The following is a 14960-nucleotide window of genomic DNA, read 5'->3' on the forward strand; positions in this document are numbered from 1 at the left end:
CAGTCCTGGAATTGGTTATATTGCTATTTTGACTTGCAAATCTGAGTTATCAGATGGAAGTAGCTGAACACATCGATGTAGGATTTGAAATGGACAAATTCATAAAAGAAATTGTTAAGAAGGGTCCCTAAAGAACATTTCCCTCTAAAATAAGAAATGAATACATCCTTCAGCTGCCCCTGCTGTAAAGCGGATAACAATTCTCTTCAGTAATTTCTTAGCTCTATCAGTTTTTTTCCCGATATATGGTAACCTTCATGTAGCACCAATTGTAGACATACAATATGTGTAACATGACCGCCAGCTTAGGTATCCAGTAGGTAAGGGGAGGAACTGCCACCTTTAAGGGGTTGTACCATCAATAAATGTTGTTTTAATATTATGCAGCATTAAAAACTAGTTAGTTTTGTAATTTACTTTTTGTTACAAAAATGCTCCAGTTGTCAGGTATCCCCCTGATGTTTAATCTGTGTAGTATTATGCACGACCACCTACTGAGGTGGTCGCACACGCTCAGTTCCATCCTCTAACTGCCACCAGCCTTTTGTACAGTTAAAAATTGTGACCGTTACAGGGAGAGAGTTGTAGCAGAAAGTACATCCCCTCTGAGCTGTGATAGGGAGAGAGCTGCAGCAAAAAGGACACAGTCTCCTGAGAAAAGACACGCCCACTGAGCTGTCAGCTTGATATAAATGTAGCAGAGCAATGAATGGGGAGATCTCTGGATCCATGGGAGGTACAGGGCTGGTTATAGCTTTGTTAGAAAGAGGTTGTCATGTACTATATGATGCCTGATTTTAATTTTTTACATTAATCATGACCATCCTTTCTGTGTTTGCATATAAGAGCCTTAGATGATGGATTTCACAGTCACTGCTGGACTGTTAAGAAACACATAGGATGATTTACTACCATGGGGCCCATATAGTCTTTTTACAGTGTCCTTCTGTTGTCTGCTCATCAGCCTTAGGGATCATGCACATGACCATGGTTTTTGTCTGCATCCAATCTGCATTTTTTGGGTGTCGGATGCGGACCTATTCACTTCACTGGAGCAGCAAAAGATGTGGATTTGCGGCTCCAGTGAAGTATAGTATAGAACATGTCCTATTCTTGGCCGCATTACGGACAAGGATAGGACTGTTCTATTATGGGCCAAATGTTCCATTCTGCGAAATGCGGGAACGTACAAGGCCGGTATCCGTGTTTTGCAATTTGCAGACCACAAAAACGGCTATGGCCCTGTGCGTGAGCTCTTATCCTTTAGGAGTCGGGATTTATCACTGCATAAGTAGGTCCATTTAATAGGTTCCGAATGATTTAAAAAAAGGTTGGGACTGACCAACTAGAGCAGTGTTTCCCAACCAGTGTGCCTCCAGCTGTTGCAAAACTACACTTCCCAGCATGCCCGCACAGCCAAAGGCTGTCCAGGCATGCTGGGAGTTGTAGTTTTGCAACAGCTGGAGGCACGCTGGTTGGGAAACACTGAACTAGAGTACCAGAGGATCCTCTCGGGGGTCCAATACAATAAGGGCCCAAAGGTCCAGCACTAGACAACCTCATTGGGAGAGAGCATTGAAACCAATTGCTCTTGTTCCATTTCTTATGGGTTGATCCAGAAATAATCTGTTAGACCAGGGATGGCCAACCTGCGGCTCTCCAGCTGTTGCAAAACTACAACTCCGAGCATGCCCAGTCTGCCTACAGCAGGTAAATGGTGGGAGTTGTAGTTTTACAACAGCTGGAGAGCCGCAGGTTAGCCAGCCCTCTATTAGACCTTACCCAAAATTAGATGTGCCGAGGTTCTGCATGGCTCTCCTCCGACGTGTCTTGAAGTTCCAGTCAGACAGTGTTTTGAAATAGACCATATTAATAAAATCTAAGGCAACTTCTGGTGAAAGCTGACAGTCTGTTACTCGAGGAATCTTGGACTTGTGCATTTGGGTTAATGAGTTTGTGTACTTGGTTTTCCAGGGAATGGTGAAATTGTTCTCTGGCCGAAAGCCTATGCTTTACAGCTTCCAAACTTCTCTTCCTCGTCTCCCCGTGCCAGCTGTGAAGGACACGGTCAAAAGGGTAGGTTTCCTTATTCATTTCAATAAAAAAATTGTTATCGTAGTATATTCAGTCTGAGCATTACCCAGTGAAGCGTTGGCTAAATGCGATTATTTCAGTTGTGTCGTAATTGTGATTTTCCGGCATCTAGGGAAAAACAGGTCCAACCTCTGTTTTCATTGGCAACCAGGCCGCATACTCTTTCATTTGTGAGTTCATGTAATTCCCATTCAGAGAATACTGGATGCACAACCTCCCGTAATCTGAAAACCGGCTTGCCTTTAACTCTTAAATTGATTCTGTCACTTCAGCAAATCCCATTTAACATGTAGAGAAAGTTAATACAAGGCACTTACTAATGTATTGTGATTGGCCATAGTGCCTCCTTTGCTGGTTGGATTTATTTTTCCATCTCATTATACATTGCACATTTCTATGGTTACGACCACCCTGCAATCCAGCAGCGGTGGTCGTGCGTGCACACTACAGGAAAAAGCGTTGGCCTCTCTGGTGGCCAGGGACTGAGGGAGCGCGCATAGTCCAGCACTTTTTATCTATAGTGTGCAAGCACGACCACCTCTTCTGGATTTCAGGGTGGTCGTAACCATGGAAACAAACCATCTATAATATGATGGAAAGATTAATCTATCCAGCAAAGGAAGCAATATGAATAATTACAATATATTAAGTGCCTTGTATTTCTCTACATGATAAATGGCATTTGATGAAGTGAGACAACCCATTTAATGAAGGGATCCGGTCACCTATTTTTAGTCTGAGGGTGCCATAAACTGGTGATGGAGACCCTGAGCAAAAACGTTGGGTCACTTCCTTGAAGTGGTGGCCAAACGATACTTCTATACGGCTGCCTCATTAAAAATGCTATGCAATGCCATCAGCACCATACACTGCAAAAATAATATCCACTATAGTGCATAAATAGTAGTGCAAAAAAGTAAACCATCATATCATGACCAAATAGTCAATAGCGCTCTCTCTCCTCGCAGCGGGGGAACGGGATCGAGACCGGCGCATGCACTTTCTATGAAGCCCGTCTCCTGCAGTCAGGAGAGAGAGCGTGATATTTGAGTGCTTCTTTTTCCTCGTTTTAGCTATCGGTGGGGGTATCAGCACTCAGACCTTCACCGATCAAGGCTTTTGATATGTGATGAGCGATGTATTGAAAAAGTTGATTCGGCTGCGTTGCCGAATTTTACAAAGAAAATTGCTTTGTGACAAATTAATTTATCACAAAGCGCATTAGTGGGTTTAATGACTGGGAGAGGCAATTGTGCCGCTCCCCATCATTGTACCCCTCAGATGCCGCGTTCATAGCTGATCGAGGCATCTGACCTGAATAATACAGTGTAAAAAAATAATAATTACATCATACTTGCCTCATCCGTTTGATCGCGAAGAGCCCGCCGCCGCCATCTTGATTGAAGATCCAGTGCGAAATCTCGTGCAGCCCGTGATGACGACATCATGTCGGGCGGTGTGGTCAGCTCATTAGTCCCCGCACATAGGATTTCGTGCAAGATCTTCAATCATGATAGCGGCCATTTTTTACCACCATTCATGGAAAACCGATTTGATTTCAGCTTCGCGACAAATTTAATTTTCCCTGAAATTCGGAATTTAAGTGCATTTCGTGGACTTCGATTAGCTCAAGACTAGTCTCTCAGAAATATCAAAAGTGTACTGAAAACTTTGAGAGGCTCACGTGTCAGCCTAAATATTACTCCATTTGGCTGCAGAGTCAAAAGACCCTAGCACATAAAAATGTAGAATTTCATGACTAAACATCTATGATAAGCAAAGTCTGAAGGGTCAATTGTCCTTTTTATATGCTCTTTTAGGAACGTGTGGAGAGTCGTTAAGGTTTGTAACCTTTAAATAACGATTAAAATAATCGACACAATCTCTAACTCGCTGTTTTTTACTTGCCTTGCCTTCAACGATGCATCAAGTTTTGAGTATTGGCTTTTAGCTTCTTTGCAGATCCTGGTCTGTTCTTTCCATTTATCTTATTTCTTCCAGATTGTTCTCTAATTCAAGGCTATTACTGACAATGTGGCATGTCCTTGTCCTGTTAAGATTTACCTTGTACACATCCAAGGCCGTCTGCAGGTGTACGTTGGCCCTAGGGTGATATTCACTGTAACCCTTAGGGCTTATTCAGGCCTCAATGTTTTGCCAAAACTAGGTGTAGATCTTTCCACTATAACATATCTCCATCTAGGCCCCATTCCTGGTTTTGGTTCACAATCACTGATGCTGCTTAGGGGGAGATACCGACTTTCCTTAAGGAGATCAGCTGTGTGTCTCAATGCTCCATGGGAAAATTATATGCAAAGGAATGCCGGGGAAGCCCTGTCCCCACCCAGGATGACCCACTTATGGGCTGAGTTTATATTAGCTCGCCCATTTTTGGCCTGGGGCAGCTTGAATTTGCCAGGACTGTCTCTGAAAATCAAGGACAGTCACGCCAAATTCGGGACAGTTGACAACAAAAGACTTAGGTGTACATCACCCTCCGTGGTGGTGATGTGAGCCTCTCAAGCCCAGTCAGCCTTAAAGGGTACTTGTCACCATCATATGCAGTGCAATCTGCAGGCAGCAGGTTTTAAACAAACCAGGAGGAGTTGACCAGGTGAGATATAGAGATTTTTGGGGGAAAGGATTCAGTATGACTTGTAATTTATACATATAAACTATGCTTAGGAGTCATGTGGGAGGGGCCACTCAGTGATTGACAGCAGACTCTATGCTCAATCATGCAGTCAGCTGTCAGTCACTGAGTAGCTCCGCCCACATGACTCTTAAGCATACAAAGAGCAGAGGCCTAATTGAATAAGTTACAAGTTATACTGAATCCTTTCCCATAAAACTATATAGAGATCTGCTCAGCTCCTCCTGCTCTGTATTTTCATGGAGATAGGTTCCTTTTAGCAACTTCTGGGATTTGTCTGATTCCGACCCTGTAGATATTCCTCCTACTTACAGAACGTGTAAGCAATAATTGACTCCCTCTGGTCTCCTCTCATGGATCTCATTGCAAAACCAACAGGATTCCAAAAGCAAAGGTTGTATAGGCTTTGAGATTAAAACCATGAAAGTCCTTTAAGTTGTCCGAGATGCATAATCTCTGATGCCCTACTGACACGCATGATGTAATATTTCACTCCTACTAATATGAGGTTTTGGTTAGGCTTGTGTTTGCTGCTTTTTATATAGCTTATGTACAATAAGTGCACTACAAGGCTGCTTAATTTCCAGGAGTGTTGCAAATAACCATGGGGCTCCATAGTAGAGGTCGCATTCAGCCTGCCGCAACCCATTCCATTATCCATACCCCACGGTCCTCACCAACTGCTCCTCACTTCTGTTTAGAGATGTGGACCCACTACTAGACGGACTTCAAAGCCATTGCTATGTCTTCTACTCCGGTTACACCAATGTTTTATTTCTTCTTCATGAAAGCTAAAGTAGACCAATACGTTGTAAGCCCCCTCTGAATACCTTGCATTACAGCATGTGATTGGGCCATTGTTGTCATTGGCTTTTCCGCCGCAGCTTTGTAGTAGTGCAGCTTGCTGTTTTCTAATGGCTTTATTGCATTGGACCCATTTAGCGGATGGTCATGGGGATATGACAATTTGCACCATTTCATTAGTCTGCGCTACAGCGTTGGCATTTTGACACCATTCACCGACACCCTAATGTCTTGGCGGTCAGGCAGGACCCCCACTTGGGGATGACCTTAAAGTGTCTCGGCTTTGAAAGATCCCTGTTTAAGTTTCTGTTGGCAGTAAGCTGACCACAAGTAACCCTCAGAATTTGGCTGTTATCTATGGGGAAACCTGATAATAATTCCGTTTTTCTGCAGCTCCACCACAGGAGAAATAAGGCATTACACAATGTCCATTAAAATCAATGGGCTGTCTGCGTAGAGCAGGACAGAACAGGTCCCCGGGGTGAGAAGTGCTCTTTGTAACTGCTCTCTGATCTGGTTTCCCCTTTATTACCTCAGAATAGGTCATCAGCATCTAATCAGTAGGGATCTGAATCCCTGCACCGCAGATATATGAAGAGGTTGTGGTGCTTCAATGAGTTCTGTGGCCTCCTGATGGCTTGCCAAGTATAGCGCCATACATTGTATATCAGTGTGTTGAAGGCCCGTTACTGGGGCTCTACGGTTATTTTGCATACAGTTTATATTGGGTGTGCTTGGTATTATAGCTCAGTACTATTTACCAGTGATGGCCAGTTCGCCATGTTCGCCCCCAAACACATGCGAGCTGCCATCTTAACTGACAAGTCCGGCGATGTACAGGTAAGTCCTTACCTGTGCCTGTGCGCGAGCCGGTCTGAAATGAAATGCGGTCTCCGGGAGCAGGCAGTTCCGAGAACAGCCTCCGGGGGCCTTCATCGGGCCGTTCTCGGAACTGCCTGCTCCCGGAGACCGCATTTCATTTCAGACCGGCTCGCGCACAGGCACAGGTAAGGGCTTACCTGTACATCGCCTGGACTTGTCAGTTAAGATGGCAGCTCGCATGTGTTCGTGGGCGAACGTGGCAAACTGGCCATCACTGCTATTTACTTACATGGGACTGCATACAAGACTTGTGACCATGACCAATGAACATGTGCACTGCAGCTTCTTCAAACAACGGATCGGTGGGGGTGACGGAAGTCAAATCTCTACCAATCGGATATTGATGACCTATCCTAAGGATAGGCCATCAATATTGAACTCCCGGAAAACCCCTTTAATGCTTATCTAAATGTTCAGATAACCTTTCAGAATAAGCTGCCATGTCTGTATACATTAGTGATAGCACTACATCTTGCCATTATATGACTTTTATCTGGCCCTTTTTTTTTTTTTTGCAGTTTTCTCATGCACACGCTGCATCTAGTTCTCAGTTGTCTCTGAGTTGGTGGGTGTAGTTGTAATGACATCTGCTCATAGACTACACTTACTAGACAGCAGACTCTGCTTCCTAACTCTCCCATGCACTTAGAATCCCTCAGAAGTACAATATAGGACATTATAGGGAAGTACTGAGCAGTATAGATGTTAATAAAGCACTTGCAGTGAGATATAACACTTACTATGTCTGTGCTGGCTGGTTTCTCTGCACTTCCTCCCTTCTCTCCCCTCTCCTCTACATAGGGTTCTATAAGATGATGTAATCTGGAGCTTTAGACTTGGTTTCACAAGATGGATTTCTTACAAATTTACAAAGAGAAAGTTTGTTTAGAAAAGATAGATATATTACAAAGTTTCTTATGGCCACCTGTACTATTGATTTATGCACAGTAGTGTGAAAGTACAGTGACTATATAGATCATGTGAAAAACTAGACCTATCTAAACTAGATAACTCCTTTAGAGGAACTTGAATCAGACAACATATGGTGCAGATAAGCGCAACCAGGGGATGAAAAGAGTGAATTATGCAGGCTCAATTTTGCTACAAATATTAATTATCATCACTTCTCTCTCTTCCTCTAGTTCCTGGACTCTGTGAAACCACTGATGGATGAGGAACAATTTAAGAGAATGGAAGGTCTTGCCAAAGATTTTGCCGTCAACCTTGGACCAAGGCTTCAGTGGTACTTGAAACTTAAATCGTGGTGGGCCACAAACTATGTGAGTGTTTGTTGCTTTAATGCATACTTGCCAGTAGACTAGATTTTCATTGGAACATATTTAGCTTATCAAAGAAAAAAAAAGTGGTATTCTTGGAGAGTTTGCCATCAGGCCTTGTTTTTAGCTTTCAACTCTCTCTTTATGATCTTGCACAATATTTGTCCTGCTAGAATTGCTAGAAACATGATGCGGTTCCAGGCTTGCCATTGAATGGTGGCATAGATAGAAGCAGGTGTGCCTTCTGCAGACATCTAGTATATCGGCTATGATCTTATCAGGGCGGTTGAAATTGTTTGTATATTACTTTATTGCCTCTGTTTGCACAAATGCAACTTGTGTGGGTTGAATTAAAATGTCGGTTTTGTGATTTTCCTCCAGAACACTGCTTGCATTGTTTCACGGGTGCTTATAGTTATAGCAGAACTGCTGTAAAGTTTTAAGCAGCATTACATTAGTTTTACTGGAATGTAATCTAGTGCTGGCTGAATCTAGTTTATTGGACAAGAAGCCAAATGACTTTGTTGTCCCATGACAAACACTTATCCCCTAACCACCGGAAGGGGAAAAAGTCATCTGAGCACTGGGGACCCCATCACTGACAAGAACGGGTCCCTGTGTTCCCCCGTTTGAATGGAGTTGAGGTCAAGGATGTGTGTTGCTGCTTCCACTCAACTCTTTGGGACTACCGGAGAGAGCCAAGAGCTATACACAGCTATCTTTATTAGGGCTCATGCCCACCACCGTGGTTTTCATCTGCATTCCAATCCTGCAATTTTTGAAGATCGGATGTAGATCCATTCATTTCAATGGAGTCGCAAAAGATGCGAGAAATAGAACATGTCCTTTTGTTGTCCGTTTGGCGGACAAGAATAGGCAGTTCAAACAGAGGGCAGGACTTAGTCCCATAGAGTTAAATGGAGCAGCAAAGATATACATGACCAGCCACGCCCTTCAAACAGGTGAACAAGGCCCCCTGTTATCGTACTTGGCAGGGATCTCAGTGGTCGGATGCCTGACGATCAGACACTTATCCCCTATCCTGTTGATAGGTGTTTGTCATAGGAGCAAACCCTTTAAGGGTTAGGACATCATAGAGGAGGGTTTCCTGGCAGAATCGCTCAGAGCAAAGAATCTAGTCAAAGAGAAGCTCTTGTCCTCGAGGACTTGGCATGAAAATGCATTACATGGCGGCGATTTGAACAAATGGGTGAATGCAGCTTTGCTGGCGATTACAGCTGGTCATCACAGGTTTCAGCTCTCAGGGTATGGCGACACAGTGTTTTGGACCAGGCTTTAAGGCAGATTGGCCTTCAGGATTTTTTTGCCAAAGTCAGAAGTGGATTCGAAAGGAATCAGAAATATAAAGGAAGGACTTATACTTATCCACTTCTGGCCTTGGCTCAGAATCCTGCAAGGAGATCTTCTTCAAAACCTAGTCCAAAAAACTCTGTGTGGCCGTAGCCTCAGACTGTGGGTGATCAGCTGGTTGCCTGCAAGTTCTCATTTAGAGAATGGGTTGTTCCACATTGGCTTAGGTAAACGTACCGTTGGACCAGGGTGAGTCCTGTGGCAAGTGGGTTCCATACTTTGTTTTTCTATTGGATGGTGAGATACAGGGAGCATGGAATCTGCCCAAGTGATGGTGGTTCAAACAAGAACCCGGCCGTCGGTGGGAGGGTTTGCAGTGGCATTACCAGGAAGGGTCCAATTTCTATATTTTTGGGGGGTTCTCCTCTGTATACATCCTTACCTCAGAGAATGGTATTATCTGGTATAGCTATTCAATAAATGTATAACATTATGAACTGCAGAGAAACCTGTCTGTACATGAACATATGACAAATGTTGAAATATGGTGACTGCCTAGAAACTTGGTTTAAAAAGAACAGGTTAAGAAAAATATGAGAGTGATAAATATGGTGCATGTTTCAATGAGTTAACTCAAGTACCTTTGTGGTTCCAGGTCAGCGACTGGTGGGAAGAATACATCTACCTCAGGGGTCGCGGGCCAATCATGGTCAACAGTAATTACTATGCAATGGTAAGTCTAATATTGGCTTTCCTGTCAAGGTGAATTTTTTTAAAGAGAATTATATCTATACAAAATAATGTTCTAGAGGTCAAAAGAGAGGAAGATGACAGTAGAGCTCCCAACATGTCGCTGCATGGAGTTATTCAAGCAATTGCTATTCTAATGCTCTACACAAACTAAATGAGGTCTACATTACGAATATGCTTAGTAAAGATGTACCTTAGTCTGTTATAGGCCCATACTGTAGAATAATCCATATGAATGAATGAGGTAAATGATTTTGGCATGCTCAACAGCATGGTGTAATATGGAGATAGCAAGCAATTGCTTCTAGGGGCGAGTATGGTGCCTCATACAAGGACAATATGACAGCGCTCAGAGTGCATACAGCTCCATAATACAGTTCTATAGGGACTACTGTATAGTGTCATACATACCCTCTGCCCCCTACACACTTACATTGTTATAGGATAGACCATCACTAGCGGATTAGTGAGGGTCTGACACCCTGCACCGTTACGACCAGCTGTTTGGGTGTGGGTCCGCTACCAGAAGTCGGCAGCAGAACTCCACAGCTCCATCAACCTTGTAGAAGAGGGAGCTCATTCCTTACAGTACTGAATGGGAGCTATGGCCACTACATAGTTGATGGAGCTGTATAGTTCCAACATCGACTTCTGGGAAAGGAGTTTTTGTGGTGTGGGTTGTCAGACTCTGCTGATCATCTAGTGATGGCCTACCCTGAGGTTATACCTTCAGTTAGGGAAAGATGGACACCACCTTTTATCAAAAATGCTTCTTAAACCACATTCTAGGAGCAGTATATTAAAAAGGCACCTACACATTTTACTGAGTAAATGGAGCAGTGGACTGACATGTACACTATCGCTCTAATCAGACAGGGCCCTCAGGAGCCTACAGGTTGGACCTCCATTGATCTAACATTTATCACCTACCCTGCCAATAGGTGATGCATACTGTTCATGGGATAACTCCTTTAAATGGTCAGCATGTAATACTACATTTCACCAGCAGCGGCTGCTGTAGGGAGAACGTATGGTCAGCGGCATAATAGGTGATCACCGGGGGTTTCTGAAAACGGACCTGACCAGGGGCGTAGCTGTAGGGGGTGCAGAGGTAGCAGTCGCTACCGGGGCCAGGAGCCTGAGGGGCCCCTAAAGACCCTTGTACCACATGAGAAGACACCGGTATTATAGAAGGTGCATGCTGGTCAAGTTACACCTCTGGCTGGAGGGAAGGTGCTAGGGTCAAGAATTTGGCATGGTGGGGGTGCAGTTTTTTCAATTTTTGCCTCAGGCAGCAGAAAGGTAATGTGCTTCCCTGCCCCTGGCCACAAAGCAATGATGGAAGGGGGGCCCAAGCTGAACTCTTGCACCAGGGCCCATGAACCTTTCGCTACGCCCTTGGGACCTGTCGTGATGAACTGTCTGCTGGACCAATTCCAATCCGTCTTGCTGCATAGCCTTTTATGATCATTTTCATTTCCTGAATAAATATTGCTTTTGCCAAGGTTAATTTTACAATTAATTCGAAAATGTTATTATCTATTACATGGAATTTTTCTTATCTCCTTTCTTGTACTATTACTAGAAGGATGTGATAAAACTTTTCCAAAGTACAATGAACCAGTACACAGTTGGGACATAGCGTAGCTCGCAGTATTTTATGATATACACGCCCTTTACTGTTTCCCTGTATGACATCAGCTAGATGTTAAAGAGGTTGTCAGGACTAAGATATTGATGACCTATCCTCAACATAGTGCATTTGACCTGGTGATGGGGTTTTAACCCAGAAATGCATGGTCGATTGGACTTTAAATGGAGATATGCTGTATCGAATAAAGATGGATGTTCCTTTATCTTCATTGAAACTGGTGGAGTATTGTTTGGGAAGCACACCACCCTCGGAGCCCTTCAGTTCTTCAATGTGTTATCCTCAGGATAAGTCATCATTATCAAATTGGTGGAGGTTTGACACCCTATACCCATACTGACTACCTATATCGAGCCTCCGGCATTGCAAACTATACAGAGTATAGAGTTGGAAGTAGAAGACTCCATCCATTGTGCAGTGGCTGTGCCAGGGTGCTAAAGCTCAGCTCCAATTTAAGTGATTAGGAGCTGAGCTGTACTACTTCAGTGCCTCAAATTACATAGCGGACAGACCCTTCTGCTTCCAGCTCCATACATCTTATAGGTTCTAGTGCTGGCAGCTGCCCAAAATAGCTGATTATGTGGGTGCTGGGTTTCAGACCACCATGATCTGTTATTGATGACTTATCTAAGGCATGGAAAGTCCCTTTAAACAAGTCATTTGTATTTTGTACGTATTAATTTAGATGATGAAGTTGCCCTCCAAATTTACCATGTGCCAGGACCCCCTTCTTTCAGAACATATATGTTGGTCCCCATTACAGCCTTCAGGTACATTGGACCTTGAAGATCCCAAAATTAATAAACTGCTTCTCTTGCGTTCCTCCACTCTGTCACAGCATTGGTCTACAGGCACTACTAGAGGGAGTTTACTGCCAAACTTTGAGGAGTCCTCCTCCTAGTGGTGGCTGCAGGTAGCCAAAATTTTAAGACTTAACTATGTGAAGGAAAGCTACATCACAGAAATATGGTGGACAATCATGGATGAGATTTATATTAAATAATAGCACATTGGGCAAAGCTCTCAGTGAGTGGTGGAGCTTATCCTGAGATTTTTTTGTGGTGCTGTATGATTTCCATGGACCTCCCTGATTTGTGTTTTTGCATAGAAGAGGATGATAACTTTGGTATAGCTTTAACTCATTGCAACACTTATTTTCACACTTCATCACTGGGAAAGGATAGAAGGATTGTCAATGTATTTCCTTGACTCAAAACGTTCCATTAAAGGGGTTGGCCAACATAGCTTTTTTTTTTTATTTCCTGAGAAACGGACACATGACCTTCGAACAAGCATGACGATGTTTTTGAATGAAGCAACCATGTTTTGTTTTATTCTAACAACCCCTTTAGTCCGAGCCGTGATTAATAGGACATGTTTTCTTTACCCTCCAGGATTACCTTTATGTCTTGCCAACCACAGTGCAAGCAGCCAGAGCTGGCAATGCGATCCATGCACTTCTGCTCTACCGGAGAAAACTGGACAGGGAGGAAATTAAACCGGTATGTTTTGTTTTCAACCAGCGGGGATTTCCCTTGTTTTAACTTTAAGGAAACATTCCTTCATGTTCTTAAAAAAAATAAAAAACATTGAGAAAGATTGTGAAGATAAGCCATTTCCCACCTGACACAATATGTTATTCCTTATACCAGTAGTTTCCAATCTGTGGCTATAAATCTTTTGTGGAACTACTACTCCTACTATTCCTACTATACTTTTTTTTATTTTGAAAAGTAGAGATTAAAGGTGTGATGTGAAATCACTTGTATATAGCCTTGCCGAAATGATAATTTCCAGTGTATACTGTAAAACTATGCACAACGGAAATAAATTATACATAAAAAAAATATTAAAAATAGTTTAAAACATTTTAGATTCACTTTAAAGTGGATCTCTTCTGTCCCTGCCTTGCTTCCTCCAGGTGGAGTATAGATGCTGATCTCAGGGACGTATATTTTTCTATGATTTGCTTCTGTATTTTCATGTAAAAAGCCATTTAACTGCCAGGACTCCTAGATGAAGCTTGTGAGTCCTGCTTCCCCCACCCCCACACAATGATTGACAGCTGTCCCTGTAAATAAGCTAACGCAAGAAAAGCTGTCAGTCCGCAGTGTGTCGGTCAGGAAAGCAGGACTCAAAGGTTTTCTCTTAGTCCTGACAGCATTGAATTAAATGAAACATGAACATTAAATAAAAATGAAAATGAAAACAAAATATATAATAGAAAAGTATGTATCGTTAAGCTCAGCATTTCCCCCTCTGTTCTGTCAGAATTTTCTTTCTACCTCTCAGAATAGACTACATGCAAGTGGATTAAGAAAGAGCTAATTTAAAGGTGGATTTAGATGAACCAATAATCGTCCAGATTATCGGGAATGACCATTTTTCGATAATCTGGCCATCTAAATGTGCTGCCGATCGATCACCCGATGAACGAGCGAAACGCTCATTCATCGTGATGCTGTCATTCGTGTAGGCACTTCAATCATCGTTCCTGGGCAGCAGATCGTGCTGTCTAAACAGTGATCTGCTGCCCAGAAACAATGATTCTGTATGGGGACGAGTGATCCCTTGTCCTCATACAGTGAAGGAGATCGCTGCATGTAAATGCAGTGGTCTCCTTCACTGAACAAGCAGCTGACTGTCAGGAAGGAACGCTTCATCCCGACAATCGGCCGTTCCATCGGCCCATCTAAACCTTCCTTAACTCTAGCCTTTCCAATTATTTCATCAGAACCTGAATATCACTAGTGACTCACTGTATATTAATAGGAACCTGTCAGGAGCTTCATGCTGGTCAAACTATGGGCAGCATGAAATACCAATAGGCTCTCTGGTTACAAACAGCTATGTTTAAAACCAGCTGAAATGTGGAGGAGAGACACAGGAGAAAGGCTCCCTCCTAGGCTTCAGTGGATTGACAGCTCTTACAAAAAGGAAGAGATCTGTTAGTCAACTGGAGCCAAGTTTGAAGGAGCGAGCAGGAAGCTGCCCCCAAACTGTTCTCTATTCCTCGTTCATTTGTTATAGGAAAAGCTGCAAAGTAAACCCGGCTCAAGTTGACTGACAGATCTCTTCCGATTTGTCAGCAGGGAGAGATCTGTCAATAAACCGAAGCCTTGGATAGAGTCTCTCCTACATCTTTAATCCTTGTTTCAGCCCATTTTAAGCAAAGTTGTTTGAAATCAGGGAGCCTGTTGGTATTTCATGCTGCACCCGGTTTGGCCAGCATGGACCTCCTGATAGGTTCCTACTACTTTGAGTTTTTAGAGCTATACAGGTTCTGAAATATTGGGAAAGGTTAGAGTTAAATATACCTGCATGTAGGCTTTCTTTACTGAGAAGTAGAAGCATGGATGGTTGTAACCAGGGAGCCTGACTATATTTCATGGTGTCCAGGCAGCATGAAGCTCCTAACAGGTTCCTTTTAAACCACACAAGAGAAAGGCCCAGGAGCTTCACACTATGTTGTTAATATTTTATAACCTGCTGTTTGCTCGTGGAGGGTTTATGTACCAGAAGCTGTAAAAATGTTTGA

General features: G+C 43.2%; 1 protein-coding gene across 2 annotated transcripts in view; it reads left to right on the forward strand.

Annotated features, from left to right (window-relative positions):
• Positions 1 to 14960, forward strand: part of CPT1A (carnitine palmitoyltransferase 1A) — a 56547-nt gene that overhangs the window by 16010 nt on the left and 25577 nt on the right. For both annotated transcript variants that reach the window (XM_044269217.1, XM_044269219.1), the window contains exons 5-8: positions 1975 to 2076; positions 7576 to 7713; positions 9677 to 9754; positions 12817 to 12924. In XM_044269217.1, coding sequence (XP_044125152.1) covers positions 1975 to 2076; positions 7576 to 7713; positions 9677 to 9754; positions 12817 to 12924 — 426 coding nt within the window. The remainder of the gene's footprint in view (positions 1 to 1974; positions 2077 to 7575; positions 7714 to 9676; positions 9755 to 12816; positions 12925 to 14960) is intronic.

This window comes from Bufo gargarizans, chromosome 10 (assembly GCF_014858855.1).
Source record: "Bufo gargarizans isolate SCDJY-AF-19 chromosome 10, ASM1485885v1, whole genome shotgun sequence".
Classification (NCBI taxonomy): Eukaryota; Metazoa; Chordata; class Amphibia; order Anura; family Bufonidae; genus Bufo; species Bufo gargarizans.